Source organism: Enoplosus armatus, chromosome 15, assembly GCF_043641665.1.
Source record: "Enoplosus armatus isolate fEnoArm2 chromosome 15, fEnoArm2.hap1, whole genome shotgun sequence".
Taxonomy (NCBI): Eukaryota; Metazoa; Chordata; class Actinopteri; order Centrarchiformes; family Enoplosidae; genus Enoplosus; species Enoplosus armatus.
In genome coordinates, this window is record NC_092194.1 from 20654695 (window position 1) to 20668707 (window position 14013).

At 44.8% G+C, this 14013-nt stretch overlaps 2 protein-coding genes across 7 annotated transcripts in view; one reads left to right on the top strand and one right to left on the bottom strand.

Moving 5' to 3' along the window:
• LOC139297655 (transcription factor IIIB 90 kDa subunit-like) overlaps window positions 1–14013 on the top strand; it is an 89381-nt gene that overhangs the window by 13014 nt on the left and 62354 nt on the right. Inside the window, exons 4-6 of the mRNA XM_070920417.1 lie at window positions 26–57; window positions 5452–5524; window positions 13686–13835. Coding sequence (XP_070776518.1) covers window positions 26–57; window positions 5452–5524; window positions 13686–13835 — 255 coding nt within the window. The remainder of the gene's footprint in view (window positions 1–25; window positions 58–5451; window positions 5525–13685; window positions 13836–14013) is intronic.
• Window positions 6236–10408, bottom strand: LOC139297648 (BTB/POZ domain-containing protein 6-B). Of its 6 annotated transcripts, none has more exons than XM_070920406.1 (5): window positions 9706–10408; window positions 9515–9621; window positions 8789–8879; window positions 8431–8549; window positions 6236–7874 (listed from the first exon to the last, which is right to left on the bottom strand). In XM_070920406.1, exons 1-5 carry the CDS (start codon window positions 9919–9921, stop codon window positions 6842–6844), a joined length of 1566 nt encoding a protein of 521 aa, XP_070776507.1. In that variant the 5' UTR covers window positions 9922–10408; the 3' UTR covers window positions 6236–6841. The 6 variants fall into 6 exon arrangements, with proteins under 6 accessions (XP_070776507.1, XP_070776506.1, XP_070776505.1 ...); XM_070920405.1 differs by having other exon boundaries at window positions 9515–9630; window positions 9703–10408; XM_070920404.1 differs by having other exon boundaries at window positions 9515–9613; window positions 9680–10408.

Consider the following 14013-nt stretch of genomic DNA (forward strand, 5'->3'; position numbering starts at 1 on the left):
GTTGCCTTAACCATTTTTTTCTCAGACATGCTGCTGGACCTCAGTGATCTCCTGCAGGTAAGTTTTAAAGACTACAGTCGAAGTAAAACTAGTCTTCAAATGTCTTAGAATACTTCAACTTAATCAACTTAAAATAACTTTTCCGGACTTTGAAACCATCTTTTTAATTCTCTCTTTAATGTGTGTTGATGCCCACCCTGTTACAGCAGCCACTTAAATACACACCCCTACCACAAGTCCCATAATGCACCTCTGCCTAACCACTTGGTCCTGCAGTCATCTTGCATTCAGACTTTCACCCATGTAATTAAACCTCAGTCGTGTGTGTGTGTGTGTGTGTAAATTTAGAAACCCCTCCATTTGTCTGCATATTTAATGGCAGCCGATTCACGGTGAGTCAGGGGTGTGGTGGTGCTGCACGAGGTGGTGGGACATTTCTCAGAGTCACAGCTGGTCAGGGGCTTTTATTTTTATGCACCCAGCTGTCCTGGAGGAGCCGGCCGCCCCTCCCCCGTCGTCCACACCCCGGCATGAGGAGGCCGGGAGTGGATTTGGAGTGGATTTTGGGTGGGTGAGGTTGTGGGGGTTATTAATTCTAGCATGTAGGCTGCTGCTGCTGCTGCGGGGTGGAGATATTCCACCAGTCACACTTTTAAAGGATCCACACCCGGACCACTTGGTCTGTTTTGCATTGTTTGGATGAATGGGGAGCTTTTGTCAGTCTGTGCCACAAAGTTACTCGAGTAGAATAAGCATATTGGTCGGGGCTGGATCAATGCAGGCTGTAAATATCAGCAGCCCTCTGCTTCTAATGTGATGAGGCTTCCAGATTTGATCCGTTCAACCGCATGCTGTGAATGTTTTGCACATATGATGCAGAGATATGATGCATATCTCTGCAGAGGTCTGAACAACAGGTGCTTTTGGAAAGCGAACGAGCAGGGGACCCTGAATACTGTCACGCAGACTCGGTTTCAGTCTGTCGGGGTCTCCTGGAGAAGCTGAGGAAGGTTTCTTCAGTAGATTCAAACATTTTCTGTGAATATAATATTTGATTTAAAGCTCCGGTCAGTGTTGAGAACCCCCTGTTGTTCCAAGCTGGTAAAATACTCTGATTTTAGTGAAGTTTAGACTTTAAAGTTGTCTCTGTCTTTTTAGGTGAGCATTTGGCTTTCACTTGTCAGGGACAACGCTAATTGATTAACAAAAAACGAATCGTGAATGAGGCAGAGTTAGCCTGGAGAGCTAACCTTCAGCCGTCAACGCTGGCCAGATGTTAACATATTTTTGATCCATCTGAGTGTGTAGCTCTTGCAACGTTGATCTTTTAGTAGTAGTTTTAAAACATTTTAAAATACCATCGTATCGTGGTGCTTTCGGAGGGTTAAAGAAGTGATTTTAAAGAGGACACATGTTGTGCTTTTGTCCCACCTTCACAAAGCCGTGTGGAGTCAGACTACCTACTGGTTTTGGTTCGGTATGTCAGGAGTTCCTGAGGAAGACACTATTGCATTTATAATGTATTTATTAAAGGCTATTATTAAAGGATTAACCCTCCACTCGAGTGCCTGGCATTGGACGAAGGCATATTTCTCTTTAAAGATCAGATTCAATAAAAGTTTGGAGAGGATTCAGCTGTGATTATGTGATTTGATACAGCTCCCAAACTTTAATTTAACCGAGCAGGCAGCCAGTCGTGTGTCTGGCAAACATCAACGTCTTCTTCTCTTTTTAATTGTGTGCAGCTGAAGACTCGCAGACTTGTTGACAGCAGCTGTTTGGTTCTGTAGTTTCTGTCTTTAGTTGTCTGATGCTCACTCGGTCACACGAGTCGCATCAGGAATCCTTTAATTGAAAGTTCTCCGTCCGTCACTGCGTCCACCTGTTCAGACTCGGCCGTGAAGTATCGGGTGACCACGTGGTGTTTAAGATCGTAGGACGTTTGGAGTTGACCCTCGACCCGGAAAGTTTCACTTAGCGCTGCAGCGGAGAGGAGGTTGGGTTCCTCTCAGCACCTCCTCAGCCGGCAGTTCAAAGTGACGGTTAGATTTCATTAAAAGACTCGAGCTCAAGAGTTCAGTCGCACCGAATTTCATGTTTGGACCAAAGAAGAAAAGTTTCCAGTCGGTGTCAAATTCAGCAGTTTGTGAATCTGATACACACAATATGTCAAATTTATATATTTTGATAATAAAATGAAAAATAAAGTTTACTATTGGCAGTTCTAAAAGATCCCGCTGTAAATTTGGCTCAGCATCACTTTGACTACATTTTTGATTTAGCATTGATAAACTCCAAAGAGCTGTGTTTCAGGAGAGACCAGGTCCATGTCTGTAAGCAAACGGAGTCGAGAACGGGAACTATTTTATTTGGGAGTGTCATTTTTAGGCTCGTCGCGGGACGTAAACCAAAACATTGAGCTGATAGACGCTAAATGTCTCTGTAGAGCCGAGGGGAACTCACTACGATCTCATTCAGCTTTAAAACGCTGCAGCTGGAAAACGGTGAAGGTGTTGATTTTATTCCCGAGTTTCTTGAGACGAACAAAGTAATAATCAGCATCCTGGTTTTTGCCCGTCTTCACACAGTCCTGCTTGTTCCACTTCCTCCTCCACCGTTTCTGCCTTTGTGTATGAATTCCTTGCTGGAATCCACTTCCCAGAATAGCAGAGGAGCATCTGCGTCCCTGCCCGACTCCAGAGGGGTCTGAGAGCGAGAGTCCGTCTGTCTGCTCCCAAAACCCCCCCGCCCCCCCTAGCCCCGGAGGTCTGGAGAAGTCGGTCTGAAGGAATGACAGAGATCTGACCCGAGTTCACGACCTGATCCTGCAGCTTTCACTGCCTGCTGCTTCAGCTTTCAGCCCTGAACCCACCGAAACTTAATTCTGGGCTGTAATGCTGGTAATTCGTGAGGGAAATGATAGATGTGCAGCCCCGTGGCTTTGTTATTCAACAGTATTCATCTTTAGATCCTTTCAGATAGAGTGGGGGTGGGTCGGGGGGGGTGCCCGAATTTACTGCCGAGCCTTCTGGAGGTGTTGTCGGTAAAATACAATGAAACATCTGTGCGGGGAGGTGCCAGTGTGATAACCCCGATGACACACTCGCCCTCATCCACCTCCCACTCAGCCAGCTTCTCCTGCAACAAACCAGGTTTCTAGTTTGCTGCTCAGCCTAGTTTCACTGCACAAGGGAGCCTCGTCAGATCCTGGACCAGAGGCTTTGAAATGGAAATGTTTTATCCCCCAATTTATGAAGTTGAGATTTTTTTTTTTTTAATTTTTAGACACTGATGTAAATGATAACTTTTGTACAGTTATGAACATTTCTGCGTCCATATGAGCATGTTTTCCCCCTCAGCTGTAATTTGTTCATTAACTAAACAGGCCACACTTCTCAAACACAGCAGAGGTTAAAGGATCAGTTAAAGTCTATCTAAGATGTTATCTGCAGGGCTTGAAAAGTCTTAAAAGAGCAGATTTAGTTTCCTAAAAAAAAGGAAAATTAGAGTCTAAAATAGTCTCTCTCGCCTGCTGTAGGCAGTAATGTTGGTTATAGATGTTTCTGTACGTGTCAGGAGACGCTACGTTAGACTAGAAGTGGGATTGTTGCGACGGCAGTTTGTGCTGCAGGAGGCTGCTTCAGCACCATCAGACCTGCAGCTACAGCAGCTCTCACGCACAAGTGTCGATTTTTAGAAAAAACTTAAATGAACTTGATGAATTAATAATGTTTCATTGGTGAATCCCTCCACCCATCTCCTGCTGCTTCTCTGGATCCAGGTCGCATTAATTTAATAAATTATATCATTAGGAATCATTGTTATATACTGCTGGGAAGTACTGAGGAAATGTGATTAAATAATAAATCATCCTAGGCCAAATTATCCCTACTGGTTTTCCATCACACTCTGGCCGGTGAAACAGGTATTAATTTTAATTCAATGGTATTAAAAAGTCTTAAATTTAACTTTGTGAACCTGCAGAAACCCTGAAACACTCACATGTCCTCTCTTCTAGTACAAAATGTGCTATAATGTGTGAACCTGGACAGCGGAAACAGTTACAGCAAATAATAACAGTTTCACCTGCGTTTACCTAAAACAGTGTTAACACAAGCAGCCACACAAGAGCATTGCCAAAATAAAATATTATAAAATTGGTTGGGTCTGGAACCAATCGATTTAATAGTTTTGTCTATAAGATTGCAGAAAATAGTGAAAAATATCTATTAGGATTTGCCCGAGGCTGCATCGTCACGTCCCTTGTTTTATCCGACAGATATTGAGTTTTCAATCATATAATACAAAGAAAAGCAGCTGGACCCAGTGGGGGTTTGACTGAAACGGTGAATTGATTGTGAAAATGGTTGCTGATTAATTTTCTGTTATCGACTAAGCGTTTCAGCTCGAAAACTGTTAAAGTTATAACTTAAATCAGGAAATATCTGTGTAAAGAAAAAATTTGATGCAAGATTTCGGTCAGTTTTCAATATCAAGTTCGTACCTGATGCTGGAAATGTTGCCTTTAAGTTGTTGAGATAAATAATAAGATAAACCACCTTTAACACACACAGTCATCTCGCCAGTAGTTGACCCATTTTTCAGTTGTTTCTGTTGCTAAAATTAAATTTTTTTCCACCTCAAAGTTATCAAAATGACCCTTTGTCCTTTTGCTGAAGTCTCATTTTTTGTGCGGATGTTTTTGGAGAAACTATTGTCAGTGCAGATGTCTGTGAAAGGTCACCCTTTAGGTGATAAAAATAGTGGTGAGCAGATGAATCAGTCGGGCCCTCCTCTCAGATACAGAGACGTGATCAGGTCACTTCGACGAGCCAAAGTAAAAATCACCAAAAGCAGTGAATAACTGAGTTATAATGTCGCCTTTGACAGAAATGTCAGCGCAGAGAGTCAATACTGTCCTCTACAGTGCTGCTCAGACGTGTAATTTAGATCCAGGAAATCAATCTGAAGGGAAACCTGCAGGAAAGGAGAGTTCAGGGGGGCGACTGAGTGGCAGATATTTTGATTAGAAATTAATAGACGGAGCTGTGAGTTTGAGAGACTGTATGCGGGTAGAAAAATCCCTTCCAATAGCCCAGAGCTCAGCTTTTAATCACTCATATTGATGTGCAATGTTCTCCAACCTTGGGGTCGATTATGTAACCAGCACACTTAACCTGACAGTGACGTAACAGCCTTATTTCATATCCTAATAGTCTGTCTTTCTTTGTCAAACACACCAGCCAACCTCCCTCATATCCCTCCTGTTAGAGGAAAACATGGTGTGAGGTCTTAATTTCAGACTGAAGCTAAAGCTGTGACTCTATATCATCAAACTTAAGACATTCAGGATCACGTTAAACATCCACATCCAGTTAGAAGTCTAATGTTCTGACGCTTTGCTCTTCAGTGTTTTTATCTTTGCTGTTCATCACTCGCTTTCCTCCACAGGTGAACGTCTACGTACTGGGAAGAACCTTCCTCGTCCTGGCCAGAGAACTGTGCATCAACGCCCCGGCTATAGGTACAGACCTCGCTTACCTTCCCCTTGTTCTAATGGATCCACTACGCTAGACTTTGTTGAAGGAAGCTCGTTAAATTGTGAATCGGCTCTTGTCAAGCGCCATTTAGCAGATGTCTTTTATGTAGATTAGATTGGGCTGTAACTACAGATTATTTTCATGTGATATACTAATTATTGAGTAATCATTTATATCTCCTATATATCACCAGAAAAAGGACTCAAATGTCTTGTCTTGTCTGACTAACAGTCCAAAACCCAAAAGTATTGGATTTATGACTTAAAAAAAAAGCAGCAAATCTTCACATTTGCGATGCTGGAACCAGAGGGTTTTTGGCATATTGCTGTTAAGCATATTTACTTTCCTAATTTTAATGTGTGCAGCTGTATTAGGGAACAAAACCATAATGAATATCAGATCAGAATCTGGATCAGCAGATACTTTAATCATTAAAGGATCATAGGAGCAACCCTACATCTGACTGAGTGACTATAACAGTCACAGAGGCTCTTGCTCAGGTTCCCCCATGACTCCTTGGGGCCCCTGTACTGCACTGGAGGGCCCATTGACTAATCCATCCATGGCTGCAAGAACCTCCTGTTTTCATGTAACCAAGGTGTAGTTCACACTGTAGTAGCCAGGGGGCGCTGCAGTCCCTCACATCCCCACCCCCTCACCCAGGCACCATAATGATGTGACATCTGCAGCTTCAATCACTTTATAACCTTTATGTTTCATCATCAGGTGTATAAGCATTCTTGTACAGAACACATCTGGTCATCTTTAACAGCATCAAGCTGCTAACAGTTAAATTGTATTTTACAAAAGACACAACGTTTCCGAGGCCGTCCTCTGAAGTGCAAAACAACTCTGTTTTTGACAAGATTTCTACTTTTTTTGCATTTAGAGTCATAACACTACATAAAGTTCGCTCCTCGTGTAATATTGCTGCGTAGACTATAGTAACAACATTGCATATAGACTTGCAATTACACAATTTGAAGCAGTCCCTACTTGTTCCAGTTGTGGAGCTCAGCTTGATTACATAACCACAAATCACTGTATTAATGTTGTTTCTACAGCAGCCGCAGCCCTCACACACAGGCATCAGAGCAAATAACGTTAACCCAGTATTTAAATTAAAAAATAACATTAAATTAAATAAGATAAAACAACAGCTCCTTGGCTTGTAAAATAGTCTCTCAAAGAACTAACCAGGCCATTTAGTGTGACATTAGTCAAGTGTCTTTAATGCTACATTACTTTGAAGGCTGGGAGGCGAGGATAAACCTAGTTTTCCATCAGCAGTCCAGAGCAGCTTATGCGTAGAACACAAGCTCTGGGATCTGTCCTCCCTGTACTCCGGTCCCGTTGGTGCTGTCGGAGGAGCACTGGAATTGAAATGTCACCTTCCCACACTGCACCTCCGTCATGCCCTCCTGGCCAAAATAGCTCAGTTCATTCCCGTCCAGCACGGCGCTCACCGTGTAGAACGCGTCCTGCTCCACCTGAACAGGATGCTCGAACCACACCGGGAACGTACTGCTCGACCCGTCCGACACAAACTTTGTCAGGGCCTGCGCCAGGGTCACCCCTTGTCTCTTGAGTTCGATTTTCACGCTGTACTCGGCTTTGCCGCCGCTCGACCCGTACAGCCCCAGGCCGGCGATAAAGATCCTCTTGTCCACCGCGAACTGAATGCTGTCGCACCGGCCGCGGTAGCGCCACTGATTGCTCCGGTAGGCCGAGGACTGGAAGCGGTGGCACCTCTGAGGCGCCAAACCCATCCTCGCAGTCAGAGGGAAGTCCAGTTTGGGCTTTTTAGCCGCGGTGTACCACAGGAACACATTGTGCGTCTCCTCCAGTGTCAGGATATCACATTGCGCCGCCCCGTTGGCAAACTCCTCCAGGCTCATGGTGGGGATGCGCACTAAGAACAGCGCCTTGCCAAGGACATCTCTTTTGTTGCGGGTGGTGGGCCCCAAACCTTGTCTCTTGCACTCTGCAGTGGCCCAGTTCATAACAGCCTCAAACACCACCACCTCCTTGGTGTTGAGCGTCTCCCTCCGCAGGATGATCTCCAGCGTCTGCAGGTCGATCTCACAGAAGCCCTCGGAGCACAGCGAGAGCTCGGCCTGAGCGTCGATCACCTCCCAGCAGCGCTGCGTCAGCTCGGGCTCCTCGAACAGGCGGCTCTGGGAGAGCAGCACGCAGGCGTTCTTGGCCTCCAGGCTGGTTTCCAGGAAGGTGACGCAAGCCTTGGCCAGCGCAGGAACGATGTACTTCTTGGCAGCATACAGGGTGGCCAGCACCGTGTCTGCCTCCAGGTCTATCTCGTCGCTGTACATGTACCTGGGAGGAGGAAAATAACCTTTTAATCACAGTACATTGCCATTGCTGGAGAGACAGATCAAGTATTTTAGTATAGTATGAGGAACATTAGGATCACGTCAACTGACTTGGGGTCCTTGAAGACTTTTGGGAAGTGCTCATTTCTTTTTGTTTAAAAAAGCAAAATGGAAAAAAATCATCTTTTTTTCTTTCCAAAAGCCGCAAAAACCCTGACACGGGGAAAAAAGTCTATGTTGCTGGCTTAGCCAATGCTACTGAATGAGAAACAAAGGCTGGTTATTTATAACTACTAGTCTGTATATATTTCCCTCTAAGAAAGTTGTCAGGCTGTGGATGAGGAAAAGGAAAAAAAAATGTTTCTAGTCGGACAAAGAGCATTGAGAAAACCAGCAATTACAGAGCACTGTGCTGCTGCCACTGCTCGCTGGCGCTCCCAGCATTTTGGCATTCGCCTCTGCTTAGCGTTGGATGAGTAATAATATGCTTTGAAGTGACACTGACTGCGCTTGTCATCTCTCCTTCTGGTTGGCTGTGTGAGGGATGGTGAGTGGCTTACTTCAGCAGAATTAGAAAAGCAGCAGGTTCCACATCTGGGATATGGATCTCAGACTCCTCCTCCGCCAGATCGCCGTAAAACATGGCACAGAAGACCGAGCTTCCCACGGCCAGCACATACTGGGGAGGGAGGGAGGGAGGGAGGGAGGAGCAGACAGATGCGTCAGAGACACATGCAACCAGAATCACTCTTCTTTGCTAAGTTCAATAAAAGGAGCAGGAGTAGTTCCTCTCAGTGGCACTGCTGCAGAGACTCCTCTAACAGACATTTCAATTCAACACACAAACAAAACTCTATTTTGATTTTTAGGTTTTCTATTTTCTCCTAGCAAGAAACCACAAACAGTTTTTGTCCTTACCTTGTGTGCTGGAACCTTCTGCGATCCCCCCAAGGGGCCAACAATGAAGTGGACATCAGCCATCAGCTCATTGTTAAACATCAAGGCATTCCTAAAAGCAGAGCAGGTTTCATGAGTAAGCCTCAATCAAGTATTGTATAACATCAAGTCCTCCCACACTCTTTTTGCCTGGAGACACTGGTTATTTTCATGTTTGGAGGACACAGCAACAGTAGCAGGGCTGCAATTTGTATTGATTCATCTCTTTTTTTTTTTTTTTAGATGAATCTTTTGCAGTGTGAAAGAAATGCCCAGCTCAAGTTTCCAAATGTGTTTCCTAGCCCAAAGATTTTCAATTTACTATCATAAAAGCAGAAAGTATTCACAATGAAGAAGGTGGAACCGGTGAATCTTGACCATATTTGCTTAAAAACGTCCACATTAATTGTATGCACATTATTACAGCTTTATTACAGTAGGAAGGAGGTAGACGCTGCAGGAATCCTTCTGAGGACTGAGACTGTGCTGACTGGTGAGAGTTTAGTGACCTTACTGCACATATGGTGCTTTTAAGCTCCTTTTTAAACGACTATCATATTAACACGGGGACTTGTCATTACTTTATAAAAACCTACTCATGTACTTTATGGTCATTTATATCTCCTGCGTGGACTTTTTGGCGCATATACTTGTGAAATGCGGTAGTTTTCCAGCAGATGATTTGGGTCCACAGTATGTCGGAGTTACCTCTCTCTCAGTGTGGGGTGGCTGCACTGCCAGCTGGGCGGATCGACGTTGTTGTTGTTGATGTTTTGCTGGGTGGTCGGGGTGGTCGCCGCGCTGCTGCTGCTGGCCTGGCTCACCTGCACCTCCTTGGTCTTCTCGGTGTCCGCTACCGTAGTGCCGTTGGACAGGTTGGTGTTGTTGGTGTTGGCGGCGGGGTACAACTCCGCAGCCATCTTCTCCTTCTGCGTCTGCTGCTGCTTCTTCTTGCTCGTCAGGGACAGGGTCAGGATCTCATAACATACCGGCAGCTTGCCCGGGAGGTTGCCGACCTTCTTGGACTTTTTCAGTGTTTCTGGAAGTAGGAGTAGATAAGTCAGACACCTCATGATCCGGCCATGATGGAGCAACCTGCAGTCTGCCGTTGGCATCGGCACAAGCAGCCGATCTTCTTCGTGTTAATATCCGGTGAGCCGAATCACTAGCGGGCTCTAAATGAACTAACTGTGCGGGGCTTCGCTCGGCGGAGAATTCAGCCTTTTCTGGGTGAAATTCGGCTCCTACAGCGACGCTTTAAAACGGCATCGACAGCGAAGTTTACACGACAACATGTAAATATCCGTCCAGGCCCGGTGGAGTCCGTTTCCACCTCCGCTTCCAACTTCGACCACAAGCACTTTTTCTCTGTTTCCTGGCGGTCACCTCATCCTCTCCGGACGGAGAAATGTCCGCGAAGCGGCGCTTGTTTTCCCTTTTCAGCGAGTGGATAATCCGGATAGTCGCAGCTGGTATTCAAGTCCTTCCTATTTTTTTTCCCACCCCGCCTCTGCGTTAATCCTCTCGGATATTTCTCCTTCTTTCTCCGAACCGTCTGTCGACCGAGGCGAAGCCAGCTACGCTGTTCCGTTGCGGCCTCACGCATCCGAGGTAAATAGTCATTTGTCGGGAGTTTTTAAGGTCCGCTTCGTTTTTTCTGCTTTTTTTCCGTCGTGATCTCCTCGGACGCCCAGGGCTCGCTGAGGGCCAATCAGAATCACGCTGCCGTGACGTCAGGAGAGCCGAAGCTCCTCCCTCCGCAGCTCCGCAGAGTGCGTCACCGGAGCCGATCGCTCCGCCTCCGTCCGCTGATTAGACCCGCTGGAGAGACAAAAATAACATTAAAAAGAGAGGCCGGTTAAATATGACCCTCCAGCCCGGCAGAGTAATGAAATAACCCCCAAACATGAAGCTGAAGCCGGTGAACTCTCGAACATTTCACCCTCAGAGGCCACAGCTAAGTTACAGTCTGAACCCACTCTGTGATGTGTGCTGTGATTTTATGTCATTTACAATTTGTGTCAACCTATAAAGGGGAAATGTTTTATTCTGCGTATTAATAACAAGCTGGACAGACTGTGACTGTGTGGAAATGGCTCTCTAATGCAAATCCTTTTAAGGTTTTATTCCTTCAAAGTGAGCTTATAACGATATTACGTCATAAAGACACATTTCAACCTTCAAAAAGAGAGAAGGAAGCAATCAATATCAATAAACGGATACGCACAATCCAAAATATACACAAAAATAGAAACAAGGGTCAACAGTGAGGTTGCATCTTTGTGAGTAGCATATAGATTAATTATTAAATCAATACGTTCATTGATCATGTCCATGATGTTGCACATTATGTCCTGTTATGTCCCGTAAGTCATATACTGATACAAACAAAACTACATAAAGATAAGCAGACATTAAAGGGTAATTCCGGTATTTTTTTAATTAATTAATTTTACATATTTTGGGGTCTAAATAAGAAATAGATATAAAAAATTTTGGAATTGGTCCAGTAGATCGCCTCAGCCTGCAGCGGCGAAACAGTCCCGTCAAAGTATGTCCACTAAAAGTGCTTGTTTTTGCTACTGACAGGCTGGTGGGGACAGGTGGGGGAAACAAAAGAATTCATAATAACAGAACATACTGTTAAACATGTTCAAGGGATTTCAAGGAGAACACAACTTTTGTTTAAGTATCTCCATCTTCGGCCAAAATCAATGTAGCCTCGCGACCAGCGCCTGGATCGCCTGGAGTGTTAGCAACAAGCTAGTAGCTGTGTTTTGGTATTGACGTTGCTACAAATACTGAACTCCTTCCTTCATGTTGATATTGTGAGATAATCAAGTCGAATAGACACCTCACTAAAACAAAAAGACCAAAACATTAATATTATCATTGAAAATAAAATGTTATTATACACTCACTTACACATATATTGGTGGATAAACATGAGCTTGCATTCTGTGATCTCTACAAGCCAAACTAACAACTAACGCAAACATTTATCTACAAGTATCAGCAAAAATCAATATATTTCAACCTTTTTACCGCTATTTAAAACCCAAAAACAGCTAATCGTGACCGTACGTAACAGTCAAACAAACAGCGTCGCATCATATCCAGATATTTCAGCTTCAGCGGAGTTTGATATCAGTCAGTGATCTGAAACGTCATCAGTATTCAGTCTGGTTTTGAGGAGTGAGGGCTGACGGTTCGACAGTCACACAGAGAGAAGTCCATCAGAGAAAAGGGAACTCCGAGACCAATTTATACACCCACTGTAACAAAAAAAATAGGCCAGAATGGATTGCAGCTCCAAGTCAGTTTTGGGTGTTGAGGGAAGGGCGCAGCTTCCCCACAGCTGAATGAGAACACTTTAATGCTATTCATGCATCCCTGCTCCTGCGTTTGATTGAAAGGAGCAAGTTCACGGCCCCTTCTCTGGGGGTGGTCGAAGTAATTTTGGGGAATAGAAGTAGAAGTACGCGAGGCAGGTTGAGGGAAGTGGGTACACGAAGAAAGTAAACTACAGCACTCCATCACAGAATGACTCCTGGGCTGTTTGGGCATCACAGATTGATTATGTTCGACAGTGAAAGAGGATTTGAGGTCGAATTTCTTTTTTTTTTTTCTTCCTTAAACAGCCTCTTTTTTCTATGGAGATCTTGCCTGGCCCAGCGTTTACAGACACTCCAGTAAAACTTGGAGCAGTGATGGCGAGCTCTGCAGACGTATCATTACACGGTGCGGAGGGGGAGGGGGGTCAGCCTGGATCTTATTACCAGCTGGCTCTACCAGCTTTCCACTGGACTGCTCTTTAAACGCAGCCACAGACTTCAAAGATATTTGACTCCACTGTCATAGCCGGGGCATGAAACTCTACTTTTTGTCTCCCGGCTACAGTGGAAAGAAGATTCCTCCTAATTTCAGTGTTAAATTATATTTCTTAGAAAGGTAAAATCATTTTTAGAACAACAATGTCTAAAGTGGCCACCTGCCAGCCTGTTTCATTGCTAAAGCAGGTGGTTGTGATAGTTTTCTTCTCTTCAGCTGAATCCAAAGTATTTTTCATGAAGTGTATGTTATGCTACACTGTGCAGGTTTCTCAGAGACACTCGAGAAGCAGAAGGGTTGAGAAGTGAGTTTGTGATTGGAAGGTTGCCCATTCAAATCCTTTCGCCAGCTGCGAAAATCTGGACAGAGACGCTGAATGAGAAACAGGCTGCTTCAAGCTGCACTGGAGCTAAATGCTAATCCTCGAGTTCTCCAGTGGAGCTAATTAGCAGTCAGCAGTAGGAGATTGGTTTTACTGGGAAGCTCACAGGTGCTGGTATGTTTTAAATCTGTATGAATTCAAAGCACAAACTGCGTTTTCTTTGGTTCGAACCACAGTGGAAATGACTTGATTGCTGTTTTGCTTTTGGTTTGTTTGCCGCTCAGACAGAACCAGGGCGTGTAAACAAAAAGTCACATGGACATACAAGCAGGCTGTTTAATGGTTAAAGTGGCATCGTGGGAGAGCCAAACAGATCTGATATCAGTCGCTGAAACTGCAGCATGATGGACTGTGTCCTTACACCCATAAATGTGCAGTGAGCTGCAGTTGCATGCAGTAGTTTATATATAATATCCCCAAGATTTTGGACACTTATCAACAATCATCAACATTTTGTATAATCACAGGTGATGTGTTGCACAACTGTAATTATCGTTGTGGGATTGTTTGCAGAAAGTAGTGTACGTGCCATGGACACTGCAAAATGCAATGGAAAATGCAAAAACAGATTTCGCTGCATTAGGAAATTAGGGGGTAGGGGTACCTAAAGGAACAAATGAAGGAATTACTTGAATCTGAACATGCGGCTCTTCCTGTCCCAAACAGACCCGTGCCTGTACATTCCCCGCTTCGCCCAGCTGCTGGAATTTGGGGAGAAGAACCACGACGTCTCCATGACGGCGATGAGGCTGGTGCAGAGGATGAAGAGGGACTGGATGCACACGGGACGAAGGCCGTCCGGACTCTGCGGCGCAGGTAACCACGAGACGAGGCGGCGTTAGAGATCCACTTTCTGTACTGTGGAGGATTTCTTTATTATTTCAGGTGAGCAGGGACCGAGCAGCAGGTCTGTCCTCGGAGGATTCCTGGTTCCAGCCCTTTGAGAAATCTGAGGAGAGAAAGTGATTAATGCTCTGCTCTGTTGGCATCTAAC

Coding starts and splice junctions, on each gene's coding strand:
- LOC139297648 (XM_070920403.1), bottom strand. CDS start 9,921: ATGCCAACGGCAGACTGCAGGTTGCTCCATCATGGCCGGATCATGAGG. Junction 8,880..9,514: donor CACCCCACACTGAGAGAGAG/GTAACTCCGACA, acceptor CTCTGCTTTTAG/GAATGCCTTGATGTTTAACA. Junction 8,550..8,788: donor AGAAGGTTCCAGCACACAAG/GTAAGGACAAAA, acceptor CTCCCTCCCCAG/TATGTGCTGGCCGTGGGAAG.